The sequence below is a fragment of the Idiotropiscis lumnitzeri genome, chromosome 6 (assembly GCF_059441095.1).
Source record: "Idiotropiscis lumnitzeri isolate Australia: NSW breed Sydney's pygmy pipehorse chromosome 6, RoL_Ilum_1.0, whole genome shotgun sequence".
NCBI classification, from domain to species: Eukaryota; Metazoa; Chordata; class Actinopteri; order Syngnathiformes; family Syngnathidae; genus Idiotropiscis; species Idiotropiscis lumnitzeri.
The window spans coordinates 7,062,835-7,086,176 of record NC_142396.1 but is presented as its reverse complement, the minus strand read 5'-3'; the positions used below and the strand labels follow the sequence as shown (position 1 = coordinate 7,086,176).

Sequence of the window (23,342 nt, the reverse complement as noted above, 5' to 3'; positions counted from 1 at the left end):
CTGCAAATGTTGAGATAAGCGTGGTTTGTTGTTGTGCTTTTTCCAAAAAAAATTAATGCACATGATGTGTGTTTATGTGCATGTGTTAATAATAATTTAATTTTTGTATCACGCCAAATGTTTCTGGCTAGTTTAAGTTTGCTGAGTTACCATAATAATTGCGATTTTTATATCAGCCGTTTAATGACTATTCTACAAAGTTTACAGATTCAAGTAATCACACTTATTTCGGAAAAAAATGACATAGTGCTTCATAGAGTGGCAAAGCCAATGAATTATTCTGGCCTCTTTCTATAGCAACCCATTTCCCAACCGATTAACAATAACCTACTACTCAGGTACAGTGCTAATGTATTATTCATGCAATTCATGGCAAAAATGAAATAGCTAGCAATTTTGTTGAACAAAGGAACCCCTCTGTGTATTATATTCTCCCGCCCCACTGCCATCAGCATCAAAATTTTGTTGACACAAAATCAACCTGCTGAGTATACCCCTCACAGCCTGAGTGTTTGGAACGGCTTATTTTGATTGTGAGCAAGTTTCCGGACTTTTTGTTTCCCAGTTGGCACTCAGTTTTGTCTTTTGTGATGCTGACTCCCACTGTGACCCACAAATTTCGCAGGAATCATCACAATGTGAACACTGACTCTCAGTCTCGTTGTCAGGAAGCCTTGTAATTATGTATTTTCATTGTAATTATACAGGCGTCTATTTCTAAAATGCGTTTGTTTTCCCCCCGCTGGGGCTTTTCATTCACCGATCAAACCGAGCTTCTGCCAACAATTTGCTTCTCTAGACCACGGAGAGTTAAACCCATCACAACACAAAAGACACAAACAGTCAAATGAAAGCTCAATGCAATGAGTATGCAGTTGTTGACTCGTGGTTATTTGTGGACTAACCAATTTTTTAAACTTGATAGACTCACACATGACGAGTGCGTTCTTACTGCTCTTATTCTCTGCACTCAAGATTACTAATAAAGGGGTTGGAGCTTTTCTGAATTTCCCACAATGCATTGCAGTCGGAAATATTGAAAGGCAAGCCCCGCTAACAAAGGGTCAAAGGTCATGCCTTGTGCGTGTGTCATTATGGGATTTCGGATTTCTTGAGACTCCAGAAAATCATTATATACCAGGGATTTGATGCCCACGTGTCTTTGTGAGCTGTTGCTGTTGCGTGCGTGTGTTCGTGTTTGTGTGTGTTGATCCCATGCCACAGTCATTTAGCAGAATATTCTTCAGTGTTTGACAAGGCTCAACTAAACAAATGGTTTAATTGACATCTTTTTTCCGAATAAAATCAAAGGTGGACATTCATATATGATTAAAGGCCAAATATCAGTATGGTCATGCAGGTCATGTTGATTAATTTACGACCTGGGAATTTTTTCTGAGGTCGGACAATGACAGGAAGTCTGCCTCTGCTTTCTCCATTTTGATACTTTAGTGTAGCTCCCTCTGGGGCACAAAAACCCTGCTTCACACCAATTAGCCTTGTAACAACTTGTAACAAGTGCATGTCTGTTTCTTGGGTGAATGAGCACAAACATGAGTTCATTAATGCTGATAATGAGCATGAACTTGTTTGTCCTAAAATAACATAGGCCTTGTGACACCACTTTTTTCTTTCTGTGACACAGGTAAACATAGTTGTTAATTATTCAGTTGGACATAAAATGGCAAAGTATTTTATATAACAAACTGTAGTAAAATTACAGGATGGAAATGAATGAGTTGCTAAGGTGGATTAATTGAAAGCTCTGTCTTACATTCCGCCACTAGGTGGCACCGTAAGAAAGTACGAAACCCTCATGACTTGGGATAACACGAGGAGGGACATGATGAAATATTCATTCAAGAATCATTTCTATTAGATTGCCTAGTAAAGATGCTTTCAGTAACATGATATAAAACGCTGACTTCCAAGGATCATGTGATGGTGCCATTGAATCTTGTGGAATGTAAAAAATGAGCTGCGGGTTTAACGTTTATCTGATAAAACCTTTAGAGGGATGAATGTTCTTTTATAGTGGCAAATATATGCACTGAGGTGATGAGTCAAGTGTGTGTGTGTGTGTGCGTGTGTGTGTTCAATATTTGCCTTTGACTGGGCCAGGCCAGGTTCCGTTTGCTGTGCGTGACTGTGAACAGTAATTGAGCAGCGTGCTGAGTGTACACATGGCCCAAGACAACATGTGGAAATGTTTCACACTACCTTTACTACAACTCGCCTTATATAGACTTTAAGTGGGGAATTGCCAATCACTAACTTTTTCTTCCTCCATTCACACATTCGATCTGTCCATACGTGCGTCACCTTTTCTGTCAGTTGCACTGTGCTGACTCTCTTTTCGGAGCAAATCTCTCATTCATTATTGAGGCTTGTTTTTTTTCTCTGTCTCAGAATAAAGAATGGGAACGGATCTTTTGAATGATTAATGGCCGACATGAAAAATGGATCATGAGTCATTTTCAACAATATGAATGGGTAAAAAAACAGGTGTGGCATTCAAAAGAACAGAGGGGTGCTAACTAAGATGCTGCGTGCACACTCTGGACCACAACTTTAGAAACTGTAAATTGTCACAGATGGGGCACAATAAGGTGAACACATACAGGCTGGACCTCTTGGGGAAACCCAAAGGTATTAGTAAAGACCACCAGATGGATGTGTCCTTTAGTAGTTTATGCCTCAAAAACTGCTTCATTTCCTTCGAGTCTTTTACTCCCACTACTTACCTGAAGAAAAGATTCTGCTTCCTCACTCTTCAAACTGTAGCCAAGACAAAACTGCAATTATGTAATGCTAATAACTTAAAAAAAAATAAATATATAATCAAGTCTGGTTTACACATACAATCAAAGTGAAACATTTAATGACAGATCAAAAAGCACCACATATGTGCAATCTTTAGGTACAATAATGAAGTAAAAGTACCGTTAAAGTTTCAATGGTTGACAGAATGAAGAAAATTAGAGAAGCCAAACTATGTGTAATGAATGATTGTGCATCTCAATCATTATGTCTGACTTAAAACAGAGTCAGCATGAATCAAGAATGGGACATACAACAGTATCAGCTATAAGAATGTGGCAGACACTTTTTGCATCCTTCTCATGATCATAAATCGGACTTCAAAAAGCTTCTGCGCTCAACACCTCCATATTTGATCCATGCATACATTTGCGCTGCGAGCGGGGGAAGAAACACAAATGGATCAATAGCCGGAGGAGGTCATGTAACATATTAATGCAGCATGCCATTTATATTTATGCACTCATTTCATTGTTTGGGTCTTTCAAATTGTCAATCGCTTGTCAACAGAAGGAGAAAAAAAAAGTGATTTATAAGGCAGCCTTCAAGAATTTCTATTGTTAGTCTTTTATAGCAACTCTTTTAGGTGGAATAATAGTATTGAACGCTATATTGTACACTTCAATGTAACGAGTCTGCAGTCAATGGTTGTCGAGAAGCCATTTCGATGACTACTTTAAGAAAGGGTGTCGTTTAGCAGGTGAATTGGTGAGATTTTTATAAGGTGTTGCATCAAGAGTGGTTTACTTATCTAATTTAGCCTTGGCCTGCTTCTGTGTGACAGAGAGAGTGAGACAGAGGTGTTGTGGAGGACAAGGACAAGGTGGGACCTGGTTGTCTAGTTTCACGGCACAGCGTTGTTTGTGTCACACAGACCTTGGCTAGTTGTGATCGGCAGGAGGAGGCATGAAGGACCTGGCCTCATCTAGTATACGGCCACCTCTCTGTGAACTCCAGTTAGCCTGAGGTGGTGTTCTTGGAACTGGCAGCAACATTTGAAGGACATCATGAATGAGGTTTCAGTCTCAACTACTATCTTTGCCAAGTGAATGACTTTTGAAAGCGTTGATGTTGTGGTCTGCAAGAACAAATGAGCGTTTGATTCTATGAAGTATAATGATGGATTGATTTAGTTTTCTTTTTCAAGTCAAAATGTTGGCCTTTATCGATAAGATATTAATATAGGCAGAAAAGCAATGATTTGTCAATTAAATCAATCATACCTCTTACCGACTATCAAATTAGATTGCTACTACTTAGTCCTAACTGAGATTTATAGATGGCATTTCAAGGGATAATATGATGGGATGTACATCCCATAATTTAGTATTCTGTGTTTTTATTAATCTGGCATTTTGGCACAATAACATTTAATCAACATTCACTCACAATTTGGTAGTTTTACCACTTCAAAATTCCAATTTTCATGTAGCCTAGAAACAACTAGTGTAATAGCTATGGATTAAAAAAAACAAAACAAAAGCTAGTCATATTTTACAGTGTATAAAGCAAGCAGGTGTTGCGAATGTGGGTTTCATGTACAATATGCAGAATGTATAGCCCGAGGCGATAGACAGAAATAGAAGCAACAGCCTGTCAATGAAGTGTCAAGAGAACAAGGAGCAAGAAGTTCAAATGAGGAGGAGGAGGAGGAAGAGGAACGGTGCAGGAGCATCTAATGAGAGAAGGACTCAACCAGCGAAATTCCTCCATAACAACAGGAGGGAAATGAGCCATAATTCATAATCATATGTGACGAAGGTGAATGTCTTCCATCTTCATTTAAATGCTGTTCTGCTCCTCCCCCCCATAGAGATGACGTTTTAATAAGGAATTGATTTTTTTTTTTTAAAGCATGACCTTCTGACCTCATCCCTCATTGCAAAAGATGGTCCTCATCTCTGAGAATCGATACAGCAGACCTTTAGAAACCCTGCCCCGCCCCCTCTACTGATTTCACAGACCCAAATGTGTCATTAATGTGTCATTGAGTACATGTCTTCGCCGGGGGCGACAGCACGTTCCTCACTCGGACACTCTCGTCGGATGAGAGGGCGGAGAGAGGCATTTCCCTCCCGATTCTGTGAAATGGTGCAGAAAACAGGAGAAGGGACACGCCTCACGGTGTCTATCAATCCTGACCTCCTGTGAAACGTCATCTCGCTGCCCTCATCTGTCAGTGAATGGCAAAGGAGCTGAAAGGGGCGGGGGGGTGCTCCACGGATACATAATTCAGTGTTTCTCTCACAACAGCCTGAGCTCGGTCGGGCTCAGCTCCCCCAGCCATGAGGCTGGCAAGTCTGTTCATATGAAAGAGGCTCACAAGCCACTCTGTTGTTCCTTCAGGCTTTCTGGCTCCACACATTCCCAGTCATACTAGCATGATTTATTCTGCTTCTTCATCCATGACGTGTGGCTCGGACCCCAAGGGAGTGACTTGGAAAACATTTTTTGTCCTTGTCAGGATCCAGTTGCAAAAAATTGGCATAAGTAATGTGCCAGCATCACTGTGGGCTGCTGGAGTGACACTGCAGGAGGCCGCCGCTCGACCAGTGAACAGCATCCGTGTTTTGGCCTCAAGAAAAAACAAACAAAAGAACGGCAGAGGGCACAGACGGGCCACCTAAAATTAGGAGGCGGAGGAACGGCTTGCAATTAAAGCCAGCCGCGCACCGAACGCGGCTCGCCATCGCCGCTGACGCCACCCTGCGCATGGTTCTGCGGCTTGTTTTCATGAGTTGCTGATGGACGTAAAGTAGGAACCAAATGCAGGGAAGCAAGGCAGGAGTGCAGTAAGGAATAATTTCATTTAAAGTAAGATGAAAGTAAAACAAGATTCTGGGATACTCAAAAATACTTAAATCCATAACAACAAGGATCAAAGAAGCTAAACAAACACTCGGGGGGGGGGGGGGGGACTTGGACCAAAAACAAACTAAGAGCAACTTGCGGTAATGCGGGTAAAGAACAAATGACTCTTGACAATAAAATGGGAAGAATTGTAAGGAAACAGAACTAAATGCATGCAAACTGACGAGGCAACTGGGAACACCTGGACAAGACACAAAGGGTTGGAGGAACATAAGGAAAACATGAAACTTAATTTGAAGTGAAAAACCAAAGTCAATGAAGACAGACTTCTGTTAGTGCAGCTGTGATTCTAAACAGCAAATCTAGTGAGTAATGTCGCAGCAACACGTGTTTTCGTATAAGGCGACTCCTTACCTGCTAATGCTAATCCTTACCAAAATACTGAACTAATTGACAATTTATAAGTATTGCAAATGGCTTGCTGGCTTTGGTGATGTCATTTTTATAGCTGAACAAATATGAGGCTAAAATTGCTGCAAAGTCACAGGATCATCTCAAATCTCACCATCTTGAAATCTGGTGGCAAAATGTAAAAAAATTGACATCATGAAAACACAGGGTGGAACTTGTTGAACTGTCGTTTCTTGTTGTCCTTTCCTCGCTTTGTTTTCTCCACAAAATGAGAAACATCGCGACAGCGGCAATAGCAATTTTCCTAGACGATGGTGTCATATTTTTGGTTCAATAATATGACAGTACAGTAGTTGAAAACATTGAACGCCAGGGGTCGCTATATTAATGGAATGTGTTGAGGGCAAAGTGTGACATCTGCACAAATTGAAATGCCAAACCATATTTTATGTCTGAATTGGCCAATTGGTTTTCATTCTGTGGTTGTTCCCCGAGTGTGAATTTTTATTTGTGCTGGCTTCTTGCAATGAACCCAGAATGCCATCCCCCCATGACCACTCGGCCTTAAATTGCCACTGCAACTTCCCCAACATCGCAGACTGCGTGGAGCTCCAGGTCAAACATTGAGCTCTGATGTCACTTGTAATGAGACGGCACGATGACTTGTTAAATAGCTTGGCGGGAAATGGTGGTGAACAGAAGGGTGATGGAGGTGAAAATGCGGGCCTGCTGCTGAAAGCGAGCGCAGGCTCATGACCACAATGTGTCAGCTTCTGCTGATGAGCAGAGAGATGCCGCGTTGACATTCATGATTAAAACTGATATTCAATCGCGTGGAAAGTTTGTTTGTTACGTAGTTACTTTTAAAATCAAGTAAGCAATAAAGTAACTGGTACCTTTTCAAGGTTACTATGGCAACACTCCTTATGTTCAAATATTCATATTTTACACAAAGGTTTTGTTGTGTATACAGCATAACTAAGCTGCAATTGTAGGACCCGCTCATTAGCTGGCAGCCATTAGCATCTTGTCTAATTGAACATCATTTACAGGCTGTGATGATCAGCTGAGGTGACCTTGATCCAGCATCTGTGTAATGGTTGTGCCAGTGCAACAGAGTATGCTTCTCCCGTTTATGCCGTTATGAACACAAATTGCAGTCGGTCCCATGTTTGGCCATAAAAGTCTGCACTTCATTACTCATAATTACACTGCTGTTGCCAGGAGCGTTGATGAGTTTCTTTGCGCTTTGTCAAACGATGCCAGGAGAGCCAAACTCAATAGAAATGGAGCCAGCGGAGCAGAGACCTAAAAATCCTAGTTCTCATCTTAGTTTTTTTCATCCCTCTTTATAATTGCGAACTGTATATGAGCATCTTCTCTAATCTGATGGTGAGAAGGGCATCTGTAAATCTGAGGCGCTCGGGCGAGACAAGTAGCAAATGCATGTTGGAGGAGTCGCGTGGAGGGGGGGGATGCTTGCTGCTGTGATGGATTAATGAGGCATGGCTTGTCAGTGTCGGCTTTGTGGTTTCTGAATACAGGATATGGGCTTGTGACCTATCCGAGGTATTGGGCTTTTGTTGTTTATTTAATTTATTAAGACACTTTTGCTTAAATTAGGGCGGATGCTGTGAAAGCGTATACAGGACAGGTGTGCAGTGCATTAAGCCACATTGATAAAGCGATGAGGTTTTATTGTGCCATGCGAGATTCTGAGGACGTGAGCATGACCAATTAATGGGCCACGCGATTAAATTGGCCTTTCCAATATCGTCTTAAATAGTTATTTGAAAACAATTGTTTTTACCTTGATGTACTCTCAAATAACACTGCTCTCATTATTTATTACACATAAATCTATACCATAACTTTGTATTCTTAATTTTATAAAATGGCATTTGTTTATCAGGACATTCTACGGTAGTAAATCTTAATTTTTACATGCAATGTAAGTTGTGCAAGAAACTGATCTGGGTGCTGCTATTTTACTCACCACATTAAGTCAGTGCTTGTTTAAAAAAATAATAATATAGTGCAAGATAAATGTGTTAAATATGATGCACATTCAATTACTGGTAACACAAACATACATATGATGAGAATTAATTAACTTAAATAATGAAATGCATTGTGCTACACAATGTTATGTTATGCATTTATAAATGTTTTAATTAATTGCCTGACTCATTTTTTTATTCATCCAAAAATTGGCTTTGGCTTAAAGAAAAAAAAAAATCTATATAAGTCGGGCTCGACTGAGGAGTAAAGGTGAGGGAGCGTTGGAAGAACGGTGGATGAGCGTAGGAGAGCGCCTGGAGAGGTGAGCAACCGTTGAGAGAAGGCCAACTGCTCAGATGTGAGGTCATCAGATGAACGGGAGCAACAACACTTGAAGAAGAGTTGTTTTATATACATTTAAGAGGGAAAAAAAACAACTCATTCAGGCTGAGAGAAGCCCAAGATTTGTTTCTCTTCTCTGTAGAAGCTTGTGCGCATACAATAGCACGTGATTGGCAGACACATTTGCGATGGCGGCGGACAATGAGCTCAAGCTCGATGAGCACAGTCAATGGCTATTTAGAGGAGATGAAGTGAGAAATGACAGCTGAGCAAAAGGGTGTGAAGGCGATGAGTGAAAAAGCAAAATGCTGGGAGGATGGGGGGAAGAGAGTGGGAGGTCCTATTGTAGATGGTGTTAGGATAGGTCTGTCTTGTGATCTTTTGACCTGGAATTTTGTCGATGGGGGCTTGAGGTAAGGTTTTGCTATGTGGCAACGTCCATGAGAAAACAGCTAGCATTTTTGACTTGGCAGAAAAAATGTACAAGATGCCTAATCGAGCCAAATAGGACAAGTACATCTTAACTGCGACACTGGCTTTGTATGTCGGGGAGGAACCAAGTTTAACCTGGGTTGATAGTGGAAGCTACCAAGAGGTTTTGCTGCATGTGCATGCTGTCCCTGCCTCATGTTCATTTCCACCATTCGCAGGAGGGATTGGTCTGAATACTGAATACAGCCTGTGTGCCTCAGAAATTAACAACGCATTGATGGAGGGAAAAGCAAGTTTTATACGTTTTTATATATATGGGGTGGTCCTCACTGAGCCACAATTTAAACCAGAACTATGTGTGTGTGTGTGTGGGTGTGCATTTGTTGGACTGGTTGACACCCCCCTCCCCTGTCAGAACACTAGTAAAAATCTTGTGTGTTGACCCGTGTAATTAAGGCAAAAGTCCAACCTCCGTCTCTTTGTCGCTGCAAAGATGAAGGGCACATTATCATGTGTATCATCGGTCGTTAGGCTTATGTCACACATCTGACAGCAGGCTATGATGCTCATTGTCTGTCTGACTTTTCCAAAACATGCATGATCCCCATGTTCTTCTCTTATCAACTACAGTATAGCCATTTAAACTAATGCCTCATCATTTAGATGCAGCACCAGTCAAAACTAAAAAAGAAGCGGTAAGTGGTTTGGCCTTTGCAAGCTAAAACTGGGTAATAAATAAAATGTTATGGTGCCAAATGTCTTTCAGCTGCACTGCTTCGCTGTGGTCTTCTCTCTGGAATTATTTTCCACAAATGTTTCCTAACGGCAGCGCAAAAAAGCGGTGGAATGAGAACTGAATGTGGATGAATCTCGGGTCGCACTGTAGATTGTGACGTGGTCTGCTTCTGCCAGCATTCCCTTCAGGAATCCATCCCTGCCTCTGGAGGATTTCGAGAGGTGGGATGGAAGGAGATGATGCCGGGCTGGTCTGTCTTTGTGTTTCTCTACAATGAAACATGGACGCACAGGAGGGAAGGAAGGAGGGGGATGAGGGGCTCAGAGCCGTGGGTTCAAAATGAGATTTTCACTTATTTACAGTATATATTTAGTTGGGCTTCCAGCTCGAGGCGGTCTGCTTGCTTTTTGTTTTGTATGTTCTCTGGACTCACTGGCCCCCTTTCTCCTCCCCCTTCTTCCTGTGTTTCGATCAGACCGTGAGTATGTGCTCGTACAAATGTGTGCGCGGGCTCATTTACACTTCTCCCACTACGACTTGTGATTCTTTTAGTTTCTATACACTTCAGCCATGGGTGTCAGTGTGTGTATCCCTGCGTGTGTCCTCCAGTGCCGATGAATGGCATCTTTTCAGTTGGACTTATTTTTATTATGAGTGTGCCAAACATGCTGTGCATCATTACCGAGGACAATGCCTGAAAGCAGACGGAAACGGCTGTTTTTGTCACATTTTCATAGATGCGCCAACCACAGTAAAATCAATATTGTATTTATGAGGTTGTAAAACACCAGATGAGACCCATCTAGACAATTTCTTAGTGATTTACATTTTCACAGATTACGACAGGGAAGTACGTATTTGTAAAATAGTTAAATGAACACGTCAGGACAAATAAGAAAATATGGAACGTTTTTCTCACATTGTGCTCTGAATTGTTTCTCATCCTAATTGTTCGGATGCTGGAAGCTCAACTAGGGAAAAGGTTGCTGTGCGACAATGTGGCCTTGTGTCGGTCATTTTCCTCGTTCATATTTCTCAGCTTTTTTTTTTTTCACAGCTCTTGTTACCATGACGGCGACGTGAGAGGGGGTGCTGTGGTTACAGGGAACTGAAAATGCGGAATTTGGCATTCGTTTTCTCACAAATGCAAAAGAAGTACGAGGCCGACCGTCTGTGCATGCTGTAGCAGCCCCGAGCGGCGCACTTTGCAATGCTCGGAGCTCACGACGGTGACTCACAGCTGTTGAAAAATGTATCACACTTAAATGGTGCCAGGCCATGTGTCTTCCCCGTTTAAACGCATCTGCTGCGGGCCCTGTCGACAAAAAGGCTCTGCTATTTGACTGATAGTAGAAAGCACATTTTTAGTTACACTAATCAAGTCTCTCAGTCATACTATTTTGAGGGAAAATGTATTGGGACACTAATATTGTGAGATAGAACTCACAATCGTTGTTCCAGGTCATCCCACAGATGCTTGATTGTGTTGTGGCTCTCGGGTTCACCACCAAAGTCATTCCAGCGTGACTTTATGGACCTTGATTTGTCCTGGGATGCAGCCATGCTGGAACAGGAAAGGGCCTTCCTAAAATTGTTCCCTCAAAAGTTGGAAGGTAGTCGCTTTGGAAGTTACGACTGTCCAGAATGTCTAAAATGAAAAATGACTGAATCAATGAATAATTCAGTGGGGAATTTTTGGGGTCAAGCCTTTCGTGTCAAAATATGATGTTCAGCATTCATTAACTGAATTATAGGTTTCTAAGCGTGCCTGACTGCAAAAACAATTCTTATTTTAGAATATGTTGAATATTTAATTTAGTTAGAAACCACAGTGTGAAGAAAAACATAGTCTGTATTTTTTTCATTGCCTGTGCTCACTTCCGGTCTGTCAACCAGACCGAGTGGTTCCACGTATGCCACTAGCAACTCTATGTGAATGGAAGCACTTTTTTTTAGGGGGGTTCCAGGCACTTTTATTCACTTATGACGAGCACCTTTTGCCTGATACTTTTTTTTTTTTTTGGGTGGGGGGGGGGGTAAATTGCTTTTCGATGGGACTAATTGAAGCGCGCGGGCCATCACAGCAGAAGTGCTCCCGCAGGGCCTCTCTTTTCTTTTTGCTTGTTTCCTCCCCTCCTCCATCACCAGTTTTTATTATCATTTGCCATATCCAGTAAACAACCTGTTAGTGGAAATTAGGGTCCAGTGAGTGATGAAGCGACACATCATACCCCTCCTGCCTCCTCTGCCTCTCTCTCTCTCACTGTCGTACTCCATGCATCCCTTTCAGCTCTTTCCACTTTTGTGCCCCCGCCCTCTGTTCTGCCTTGTTTGGCACGCAGCCTGTATTAAGAGTGGTGGTGGTGTGTGTGTGTATGGATGCAGGCGGGGGGTCTGAAATGAAGATTGAAGTGGACAAAAAAGCACTGGCGCAACCTGGAGGTGGAAATTAATAATGATAAAAATAATTACTGCCCCATTCCTCCCTGACCTAGTTTTCATAATGGAGAACGATCGCCCCCAGTCGCACTCTATGTATGTGTGTTTATGTTTTAGTGTGTCTGGATGTGCGTCAGGCCATAGTGTCATCGGGATGGATGTAGGACAGGACCTACATGGAAACGATTATCACCAAACCTGGCACACAGACGCACGATCGGGGGTAGAAGGCGGTCTCCAAATGTCCACTCTACCATGGTCAACTTAACACTATTCAGATTTTGTAGTACCTTTTAAATGTTCTTTGTGCGCGTCGCTCTCCTGCATCTACATGCCATGCAGACTGCACACCTCTCTATGCACTGAATTTCCACTTCCATTGGATGGCAAACAAGTTGGTTGTGTTCGCTCCCACAACGGCGCAAACACCCCCTTCTGCCTGTGCCCATCCAGGAAAATACCAAAAGGAAAAAAACAATCACCCATGGGCTAAGTTAGTCAGCGCTTTGCACTAGACTTGAAAATAGGTTCTAATGTCTTGAGCGGGTTATCTAATTCCTTTATGCAGGTCAAAACAGAGTCGCTTGATTTGCCTTTAAATTCTGAACTCCACGGACGTCACATTTCACCATCTCATGAGGCAGTTTTATTGTTCATGGTAAAATCTGTCGCGTATGTGGACTGGTTTTACTTTTGAACACCACTTTGGAAATGAAGCGTTTCGAACTATTGACAGTCTTGTAATCATAAAAAAGAAAAGCAGCCCACGATATTGCAAAAAACTCAAGACTGGGAGGAAGGTTGGCTGTTGGTGAGCCATCATTCTGTCCCACGCCATTTTCGGCTGGGTTCTGCTGAAGTTCCGAGAATCCATGGTCGCAAATATGTTGTTCTTGGCGACTTTTCACTACACAACACAATTCATATTTATGACTATTATCTTGGGGCCTATTGTATGAGACTCTTGACCATTTATTTCTCTCATACCCAATTTTGTATTTTGCAGCAAACCTCAACAACATGGCAACATGAGTAAAAATTGTTATCTAGTCTTTTTAAATGTGCTGTTTATCATATCAAATTTTAAACATTAAATCATCTCGAACGCGATAAGCAATATACAATTTTAGTTCCAGAACCTCTCTCGATGGGTAAAAAAAAAAAAAAAAAACCATATGCAGAGACCATGAATTGTAATTTTTAAAAATGCAATTTTACCCCTTGCAACACTATAAACCAATTTAAACCTATTGAAATACGCTTTTTACTGCATTCCTTAATTTCTGTTCTCACTCTCTTGCTCTCCAAAAAATCTTTGAGCAAATGAAGAGAAGACTATTCTGAATATCTGCTAAATTTAATATATAACGTAAATATATAATAATTATAATTGGCATAGATGTTGCAGTTAAACCTTCAAACAACGGCTGAAAGTCTAACGGAAGACCCCCCCCCCCACACACACACACACACCATTTGTGCCACAGACACAGGGGTGTTTTTACATTTTATTTTAAAGATGATGAAAATAATAATAATTTTTTCATTTTTACATTACATGTGGGCAAGGGCAGAATCTGTCCGCCTGCGCCTGGATCAAATCCACTCGCTACACCACCTGCACCCGTAACTTCCCTGTATGAAAATGAAGTGCGACAGTTTTTACGCCTATGCGCCCGTCGACAATAATAGGGCCCTTTGTGCTTCAAACCTAAATGTTCAAACAAACCATATAAGATAATGTTACTGAGATCGACATATATTCTCTCAACCTTGTAGGAGATTGACTATTATTGAACCTTAATTGGGACCTTCTCTGGCACTTTTTCTCACTCTTAATTACACTTCCAACCAGTACACCCACATTGGATCACGTGACTCGAAAATAAATTTGCACAACTCTAAATCCTGACTTGCCTGTATACTGTTAAAGCCCCATAAATGATGACGATATATCAGAATCAGAATCAGAAATCCCTTTATTGTGTCCACTGTAGTAGCCTTGAATCAACAATGGACCTCAAATGATCACTCAACTCAAATGTGTGAATATGTGCTGCAAGATATTTCAAAACTTCAGTCAAATGTATTATTCCCAGTAATTGGCACCTCACTCTGAATCTGGGTGATAAGAGAAGTGTAAAACTCCAAATCGTATTTTTTACATGGTGGTCTCCATCCTGCTAGTGGAGCATGACAATGCCACTGAAAAGAGTCGCTGCAGTGCATTAAAAAACTTCCAGCCTGCGTTCTTTAAGAAGTCCACCGCCAAGTTAATTAAAAGTGCTTAATGATGAAGAGCTTTAGGGCTTGTTGTGACTGCGATAACCGTTCACCTCTCTCCTCAATCTCGCCACGAAGGACCTCTGGGAGTATACATCCTTGGAAAAGTTAATGCCTTGCTGGAACATACGCTGTTTGACGCTATATCATCACAGCATTGCAGTACTCATGCTTGCTATCCATTTAACAACATAAAATAAACTTGTGAAATAGTAACACACCTGCTCCTTGTCACACTCTGCCACATTTCTTTGCATCACTGCATTCAGTCTGCTGATGTCATATAGTCGGGCCCCGCCTGGATTAAGTTTGAGCTTCATATACAAATGACATGTTAAATGAGCCACTTATGTCTGACAGTCCACTTGGTCGCTAAATGTGACTTCCGCATCCAATCTTTCACCGGAGTGCACGTAGTTAGCACACGCCATTCGTGACCTCTTCATCATTTACTGAGCAGTTGGAGACGTTTGGTGCCTTGTTCAAGACACCTCCGCTATGCGTGGAGGACCATGTTCTTAATCCCTCATCCACAGTTTGTATTTTTTCCATAATAGACATTTAGTTATTTCATCATGATAAATGACCTCAATGTTCGGATAGAAAGAGAGTGAGTGAGGCCTTTACAAATATTTTCCTGCCCGCCAATCTCCCCGTGTGTGTACCGACACGCCGGTTTGTGTTGGAGAAGCAGCTCGTCTGGCAGGTGAATTGCTTCACTTGAACCGAAAAAAAACCCCAACAACATAATAAACCATTCTGTGTTTTCAAGCGAAATGAAGCAGATATAGGCAAGGTTACAGTGTGTGGTTTGTTTGAGATTCCGCATGCATTTAGCTTCTGTTTGTCTGTCTGCTGTGACGGGGGTTTAGCCATGTGAAAACATCTGGCCTGAAAGTGGTCCTGCTGAGGGTCCGTCCGTCTGTTTGGACACCGCACAGGCAGCCAGAGTCCAGCTTGATGCTTTGTGTGTTTGTGTGTGTTTCACCTCAGTATGCATACATAGTCAGCAGACATCAATCTCATGTCATACGTAGTTCACAGGTTATTCAATCTAAGAGTAGGAACTGTATTTTGGTTGTGAACAAACTCATTCTTTGGGATCTTGAAAAAAAATCTGTTTTTTACGCATGCCTACCAATTTGATGGTAGATGTGTTCATTAATATTTCAATCTAGCTTTTCACATGATAGCTTTTCTTCAATGCATGCTCCCATTAAGGATCAACATAATAAATGCTGTTTGAGTTATGCCCAAATGTACAAAATGTACAAATGTAATTTTCTTTATTATTTTCTCTTTTCTATTTTTGGAGACAGGTGCACGTTGAAAGGGAGTTTGCGCCATTTTGGGAGTGAACACAGACAATTTACTTCCTTGCCAATGAAAGCGGCTCCACTCATTCCCTTTAAATTTAGCGCAGGAGAGGCGTGCACACGGTTTTTGATATTGAAGAAGCAGCGATACACTCCCTGAATCAATCCATGCAGAAGACCCAAGTGCGCAAATTATAATAATAAGGAACTACAATAAGATCTCCACCGTGCCATTTGCGGATGATGGAAAGTTCCCCATGTGAAGTAGGCACTCGGAAGACCGCCTTCCACCCCTGATTGTGTGTCAGAGTGGACACACACACACAACATAGCTGTCCTGCGGCCAGGGAGCTGCTTTTAGAAATTCATTAAAGACGATAATGCGCTCAATTAATTAATTTCAACAATGATTCAGAGGGTTTGACGCATGCTGTTGTCATATTTATGAATGAAATATGATGTCATCCACAAAACACATCCGTATAGCTCAGCATCCCGCCTGCACCATGATCAAATCCGCCAAAATTGTGTTACACCGGTGCCACAACTTAGACCTGCTTTTACCTAGCCTAAACTACTGTTTGTCACCAAATTGTCAGGTGCACCACGGGTCTGTAAAAGAAAACGCTCTCCGGGACAGCCAACATGGCACAGTGTGATCTATCAAATTCCCAAGATGCACTAAACTAGGCTTGCCCCTGCGCAAAAATCAAGGCATGATTTTACACTGAGCGCGCCATACGCTGTCTAAAAAAATAGGACCCTGTCATCCAAGAAAGCACCCCAAATAGAGAAAACTTGGGAAGGAAAAGATACTTTTGCCTCTAGCAATATCCATTTGACTATTTTGTATCTTCATTCTACTCATATATCATATCTTTCAGTTGATCCATCCACAACACATAAATTCTATCATTGTAGCCAGTCAGTCAAAGATTTGACAGTTGACTGAATTTGTTGTTTAAGACTTGGCACAGGCTGCTTGAGTGCTTTTTTTTTTTTTTTGCCATGACTGTGATGTCTGTGCATGGCCTTGAACTGCGCGGATCATTGTGTCCTCATTTGGTAACATGCGTGTGAGGATTAAAAAGATGAAGGGGAGTTGCGTTGGGTGTGCGCAACTGTGTATGTGAAATGCTCATCTATCAGACCCCCAGACCCAGTGGGGGTTACAAAGCGTCATAATGGCTGGTGTCTGTCCTAAAGCGATGGCTTCATTGGAAGAGGGTGGGGAAAAAAAAAGTTGGAGAATCCCGTGGAAAAGGAGATTCTGTTGGAAAACCCACGAAAGACGCAATAGCGGGGGGAAAGGAAAAACAAAGTGTAATGCTGCCGAAGAGGAGAAGAGAGATGGAGAGGTTGGAAAAGCGGGAGATTGAAAGTGGGGAGTGATTGCGGTAGGAAAAGAGGTGTGATAGCGGGTGGGAGAGGAGCAGACAGTCTGGTGGATGGGCAAAAAGACAAAGAGGGGAAAAAAGAGGAGCGTGAGAGGGATCTATCAGGGGGCTGGTTAGACTTGAACACACTAAGCTGCATGGAGAGCTCAGGTCTTAAGAGAGAGTTACCAGGGTGCCAAATCACTGCTTTAGTGAGCCTTGAAGACATTGTGGAGAAGACAGAACCAGGAAGGGCTTAAGGAAAAGGCAGCGTGATAGACAACTGAAGAGAAGGGAGGAGGAGAGGGGAGGCCGTCTCTCGGAGCAGCACGCGAGGAGCTGCTGTTGGAACGAGGCGAGCGCGGAGAGGGAGGAGAGAGGGAGCCGCGCTATGGGGAGGGGGTGAGGTATTTAAACGCCGGAGCAGGACAGCGCAGCCGAAGCGCTCAACTCCCTGAGTGAAGGTAGCACAGGGAGAGGAAGCAACAGAAGAACTGAGCTTCTTCCACACTTTTTCCAGACTTTGACTCAATATTGCAGCACACACCCCCCCCGCACTTTTTGGACTTTTGACTCATCTGTGGACTCCAGAAGCTTCTCCCGAGACTCCAGCTACCTGCGTCCTCTTCGCTCCCGTTCATTCAGCACTCCCCTCAAATCCTCACTCTCGCCCTCACGCTTTGAGGGCAGATGGCTGCGGCGTGGGCCTCTCTCAGAGGCGCCTTCGGCTGTGCCCTGCTGGCCCTGGTCCTGGGGAGCAGCAGTCTGGACTTTGGGGTGCCCCCCGCAAGCTTTTACCCCCGGTTCAACCCCTTTTTCTTCCTGTGCACTCATCACGCAGAGCTGGATGGAATTGGGGTGCCTGAAGGTGGGGGTGAGGTGCTGCTCACCCTCCAGATTATGGGTAACCCCACTGCGTACACCCCTGGACAGGAATACCAAGGTGTGTCCACGTTTTATATTTCTTAAATGTGGACTAAAATATACTCTTTATGGTCACAGTTTGTTAGTCTGATTTTTTTTCTTTTTTTTTTTAAACGTATATTATTTATTGTGATTTTAGTGTTTTTTTTGTAGTTAATTTTAATTGCTAGACAACTCTACAATTACAGAAGATCAGTTAAGTTCTCATCGTAAAAACAAACCTACAATTTTATTTCAAATGACACAATTGTGTTTATAGTCAAAAAGGGATATTTCAATCAGGCAACTTTCACTTTTCTTTCCATTGTTGCATTTGTGAGAGTGCAATTTAGACCAGGTGGTTGTTGTTTCGAGGCATTTTTTTTAATGTAACTGTTAACATAAAAATGAATACTGCAGTAATAACTGATTTGGGCTAGTTCAGCGTGTTGAACAGCTTTGGTGTTTGACTAATGAACCTGTGATCCGGATGCTCCGTGCGTAGGCAGCTTCTCCACCGAATCAGAGAACTGAACGAGAGAAGGAGAGTGTGTGTGCGTGTGCAAAATCCGCGAGTGGCAATTGACAAAGAGAGCAACTATCAGTCAAAAATGCTAAAGATTTAGATTTAGTTAAATCGTGCTTGCGGTACGAGAAGCGACCGATTAATCGAGCTTTTCCCACACTGATGCGCTGGCACCTGGTTGTGGAAAAGTCATCCCCTGTGACCGCCGCATCTGTGTCGCCACTGCTCTGCTCTCGCTCCCGTAACTTACTTAACACTTGGGACAGTGACCCACACGGGCCAGCGCAGTTCTGCAGAGGTCACGTTCCCATGCTACTGTCCTCTCCTCAAGAGTCATGTGTATACACATTTCATTTATATAACTGATTTTGAAATCAATGCCAAAGTAAAATAATATACAGTATTTGTGTGTTCGCCCTTGTTTTCCTTTCATTATATGCGTCCGACTTCTAACTCTTGTCTTCGCTTGTTTACCGATATTGTGTTATCTGAACAAATAAACTTCTCGAATTTAAATAGCATCTGTTCAACACAGTTTGTTGTGAAAGACGTGATTAGGCCACGAAAAGCCTGGAAGAATCAGTTTCATCCTTCTTCTGGAAATTACCCCGGGATCAAGCCTTGAGTCAAGCACCTTTTAACTGAGGCTGGGCTTGTAGGGAGAGATTTGAATAACTGGCTGCTGGATGGGAGGGATGGTGGTGCGCACAGAGAGGTTTAAATAATTAGCATTAGAAACGTGGTGGACCGGGAGGAGGGAGAGATTTAAATACGACCACGAAGAGAGGGGGAGATTTGAATGACGATGAGAGGATTGAGCAGATAAGACAGAAGCAGCGTGGCTTACACAGGAAAAAAAACTAAATTTCAAGCTGCTCACTTTTCTTTTTCGCCCCGTGTTGTGGCCCATGATGCCGACTCATTGCTAAATTTTTGCCGTTTCTACTAGGAAAGGTGCACGGCTGAATGGCATGTGACTGGGTGTGTACAAAGTCGAGCAATATTTTTGGCTTTTTTTTTTTTTTTTTTACTTAACGGGTCAGATCTGTGCGCGCCCGATCAGAGTGGAAGGAATATTGTGGCGTGAGGGGTTCACCCGAGTGTTAAATTCAAAGACCAGTATGTGACCCATTGCCCAATAACACAGTAACAATCCTTCCTGGTGACATAGTGTACATAATAAACCTCACTGTTATGATTTCATGTTAATTTCTTGATAAATAGCTGCCTTCTATTTGCCTTGGCTTGATCTAAATTGCTTTTGTGAGATCAGTCGCCCTCACTTTTGGATTACACGTGCTTTAATCTCCTAAAAGCAACGTGTGAGCTAACCAGAGAGCGAGCTACATGAGGAAATGGTGGGAGGCAGGCATCGGCGATGCTGGCCATGTGCTTGGCGCAGCCTTGTAAAACAGAATGTCGAAGAAATGCTATCACAGGTTGTTTACAGAGGAAGCTGTACGGCCAAAATGAATTGGTGAACCTTTTAATGGCAGAGACAAGAGGTGAAAGTCTAACAAAGCATCCGAGCTTTCGGCACGAAGCAAAAGTAAGATTCTGCGCGGCCCATTTGCTTTACTGTAATTGAGTTTCTGACCTGACCTCGCTGCCTCCTCCTGTGTTGCTTTGGAGCGATAAGACTGGGATGTGTGGGCCGTGCACTGTGTGTGTGTGCGTGTGTTTGTGTGCGCTGTAGATTACCGTATTAAGTTATCAGAATGCGATGGCCAAGGAAGGTTATTGCTTGTGCTGCAACTGTTGCCAGGATTGTGGTGGAAAAACCAAATGCGGGGAGAAATAGAGCACTTGGAAACTAAAGCGAAGGAGCAATGAAAAGATTCTGTGTGCTTCAGGTCTGCGCGAGACAAAAGCAAGTGTCACTCACACATGCAATCGCGCAGCCTATGTTTGCCCTTATCTTCAGGAGCGTAGCGCAGTAAGGTCACGCTGCGATCTGAACTGTCCTCAAAATAACTAACAGGTCATCTGGTACGCTTGGAAAGCGAATTGCTTGGTTGCTTTCTTCGCGGGATCACCCAAAAATCAATTTTTAGTCGAATGTGTGGCTGTGAGTTTTGTGCAAACCTGGATGAAGGTTCCCATTGAGAAATTTTCAGTTGATTTCTACATTTTGGGGCACTGTGATGTGAATGCAAAAGTCAACCACCCACTTGAAATAATGTTCCTCCCCATGTATGACCTCGTACTGCACATCATCCTCCATTACCAAGAAAGTCGGCCATTTTGGCACGTACTGTACTAAATGTCACTCGACCTCCCTATTATCACAACTAGGGCTGAGTATAAAAAAATCGATATTAAGATTTAGATCGATTTTCCTTTTCATAGCCCGATATCAATTCATATAACCATATATGGATACATTTAATATCATCTTTTTCCCCATACTTGTCACTACGTGAAAATAGCGTGTCAAAACAAAATGGCGGCAGCGGTGACATCATCGCCAACAAGCATGAAGGCAGATTCAATAATATTTTTGATCAGGTCATGAATACAACGTGCCTGATTAATGTAACTGCGCTGGCTTCATTTTTCAATGTAAATATTAATATTTTCAACAATGCACCTAGATATAGCAAGAAGTTTGTATTAATTGCAGCATTGGTTCTTCTGAGAAGGCCTTCCATATGAAAGTAAAATTGGCACTGCATGAAATCCTTGATTGAATGGAAAATCAATCAGTCAATCGTTAATCATAAAACAAATCGGGCCCTTGTCAATCAAATCGAATCGATTTGGCAAATTTGCATTCATATCCAGCCGTAATTACAACTGTAAAAATGTTTCCCACACAGCTACATAATATTTGTCAGAAGCAACCAAAAGCACCACTTTAAATGATAATAGTCACAATATATAACATTTCCAGAACATTTCCCGACTGATATTTATTGTTTGAAGTCTCATCATTGTTGAGTCATGCAGTTTTGTTCGGGTAATGAATTTGGTGTCGTTGTATTGATTGCGCCCGTGTTTGACATGACATGTTCCGTCATTGTGAAAGTCACTGTCAGCTTTTTCAAAGACAATATGGACAGTACGCCAAAGGGATGTCAATTTTTCCTTTGTGGCGTATAAAAAGTTCACTACCATAAAGTAGTTTTGGTCTTGTGTCTAAATGTCAGTTGGCATATGGAGTTGACGAACAGTATTTTATATTCATGATCCGTCATGCCTAATAATGACATGAAATATTTATTCCACCACACAATTTGACTTTATTGTCACCCACGGGGGAAACAATTTCCCTTGCCTGCGTCTTGACACAGAATTGGCATTTTGTCCGCAAGACACCAATTGCAGTTATTTGTTTTTTTTCCCCTCACCAGTTGCGCAAATATTGTGGCTTTGCCATGAAATCCAAGAACGAAATATGAGCCGATATTTTTCTAAAAGAATAAATGTCATTCAATAGACCGTTAATCGTTTCAATTGAGCCCATCATTGGAACGTACGTTTAACAACTTGTAAGGTACAGCCCATTTCATAAACAATCTGAGAATATCTGGAGTTATACATTGGTGTCTTCTGTGACCATGCAATTGAGCAGTGTGTGTCCAATGCAGGGCATATGAGAAGATAGGCCTTGGAAATGACGACTCTTCCCAACACACATTGCAAGTAGAACAACTGGAAGAGCTGCATGTTTAACAAATGCTGGGAACAGCAAAAGACACTATTGTTTTTTTTTTTTTTGTCGTCCAAATCATGAACAGACCAGCTGACTACAGAATAAATCTGTGCTTACCCTGGCGACGCCTTCAAAATACAACAAAAATACAATTTCTGGTGTGTGAGAACATGTCTGGCATGGTCTCTCTCCTTATTTGTGCTAAACGTCTATAAGCACGACAAAGATTCTCAGTCGCAACTGAAACAATTTTCTGTCCTGTGATGTCTGCAGCAGTCCCACTCCTTTATTGTGTCAAATTATTAGATTAGATGAGAGATTTTTATTTTATTATTACAAATTGGATATAAATTCCTTTCAAAATCAGCGGTTCCAATGCCCACCTGTCAGTAAATTTTTCTCTGGCTCTTCTCCAGGCAACCACTGTCATTATGGGTTTTGAATCTTTTCCTATTTTTTTTTCCTGCAAACGCTCTGTTGACTTATGTCTGCAGAAGAACATACCAGACATGTTGAAGTAAAGGTCAGCAGTACAAGGCCTTGTTTAGGCTTTGGAAAAGCAGATGTTATCAGACCAGCACTTGGCCCTATCAGTAAAGCAACACAGAGATGTCATGGAAGCACAGCTCCCATCTTTCAGTTGTCAATTGCTACATGCCAAAATGACATTACTGTCCTCGGTTATGACTTTAGTTTCCTGTCGGGTGTCATGATCACCCAACACAGTGCCTATCAACCTTGAGCTGTTACGTGTCTGATTTTTGACCATTTTTTTTCGTTTTATTTTAGGTCAACATTGTCCATCCTTTTTCTCTCCCCAGCTTCTCACCTCTCTGTCGCACATGCTTACCCTACTTAAAAGAGCTGTTACAAGAATTGGTCCGTGAACCAACAAAAGGCTGGCCTAGTTTACATGCCGTCGTCCAATTTCGGGGAACAGGGGAGACTGAAAGGGAGGCAAGCGAGAGGCAAGTGGCGAGGGGACAGGGGCTAATGGTTTAATGGGGCTCTCCTGTGAGCAAAGGAAAACCAACATGCGGCACGTTGTTGCACTTTAAAGTGTACCAAACCCTTTGAATTCATTAACTTCCCAGCTCTTCAGTCACTCAGACTCCCGCTGCTTTGTCTGAATGGGTCACTTCACTGAGTCGAGGGAAGTGTGTCAAGTGCGCTACTATTTGTATGGTCGTGCTGCATGTGTTTGGGTGTTCCGTCGATGTGGACAATGAATGATGAAGCGTTTAAAGAGCATTGTGTTCGCCGTGATGTCCGATGTACGTTTCTTTTGTGC

At 42.3% G+C, this 23,342-nt stretch overlaps 1 protein-coding gene across 3 annotated transcripts in view; it reads left to right on the top strand.

The window, feature by feature from the left end:
* The first annotated feature begins 17,417 nt into the window (after positions 1–17,417).
* reln (reelin) overlaps positions 17,418–23,342 on the top strand; it is a 108,257-nt gene continuing 102,332 nt past the window's right edge. For all 3 annotated transcript variants that reach the window (XM_088298451.1, XM_088298450.1, XM_088298449.1), the window contains exon 1: positions 17,418–17,910. In XM_088298451.1, the coding sequence (XP_088154577.1) occupies positions 17,658–17,910 (253 nt within the window). In that variant the 5' untranslated portion in view covers positions 17,418–17,657. The remainder of the gene's footprint in view (positions 17,911–23,342) is intronic.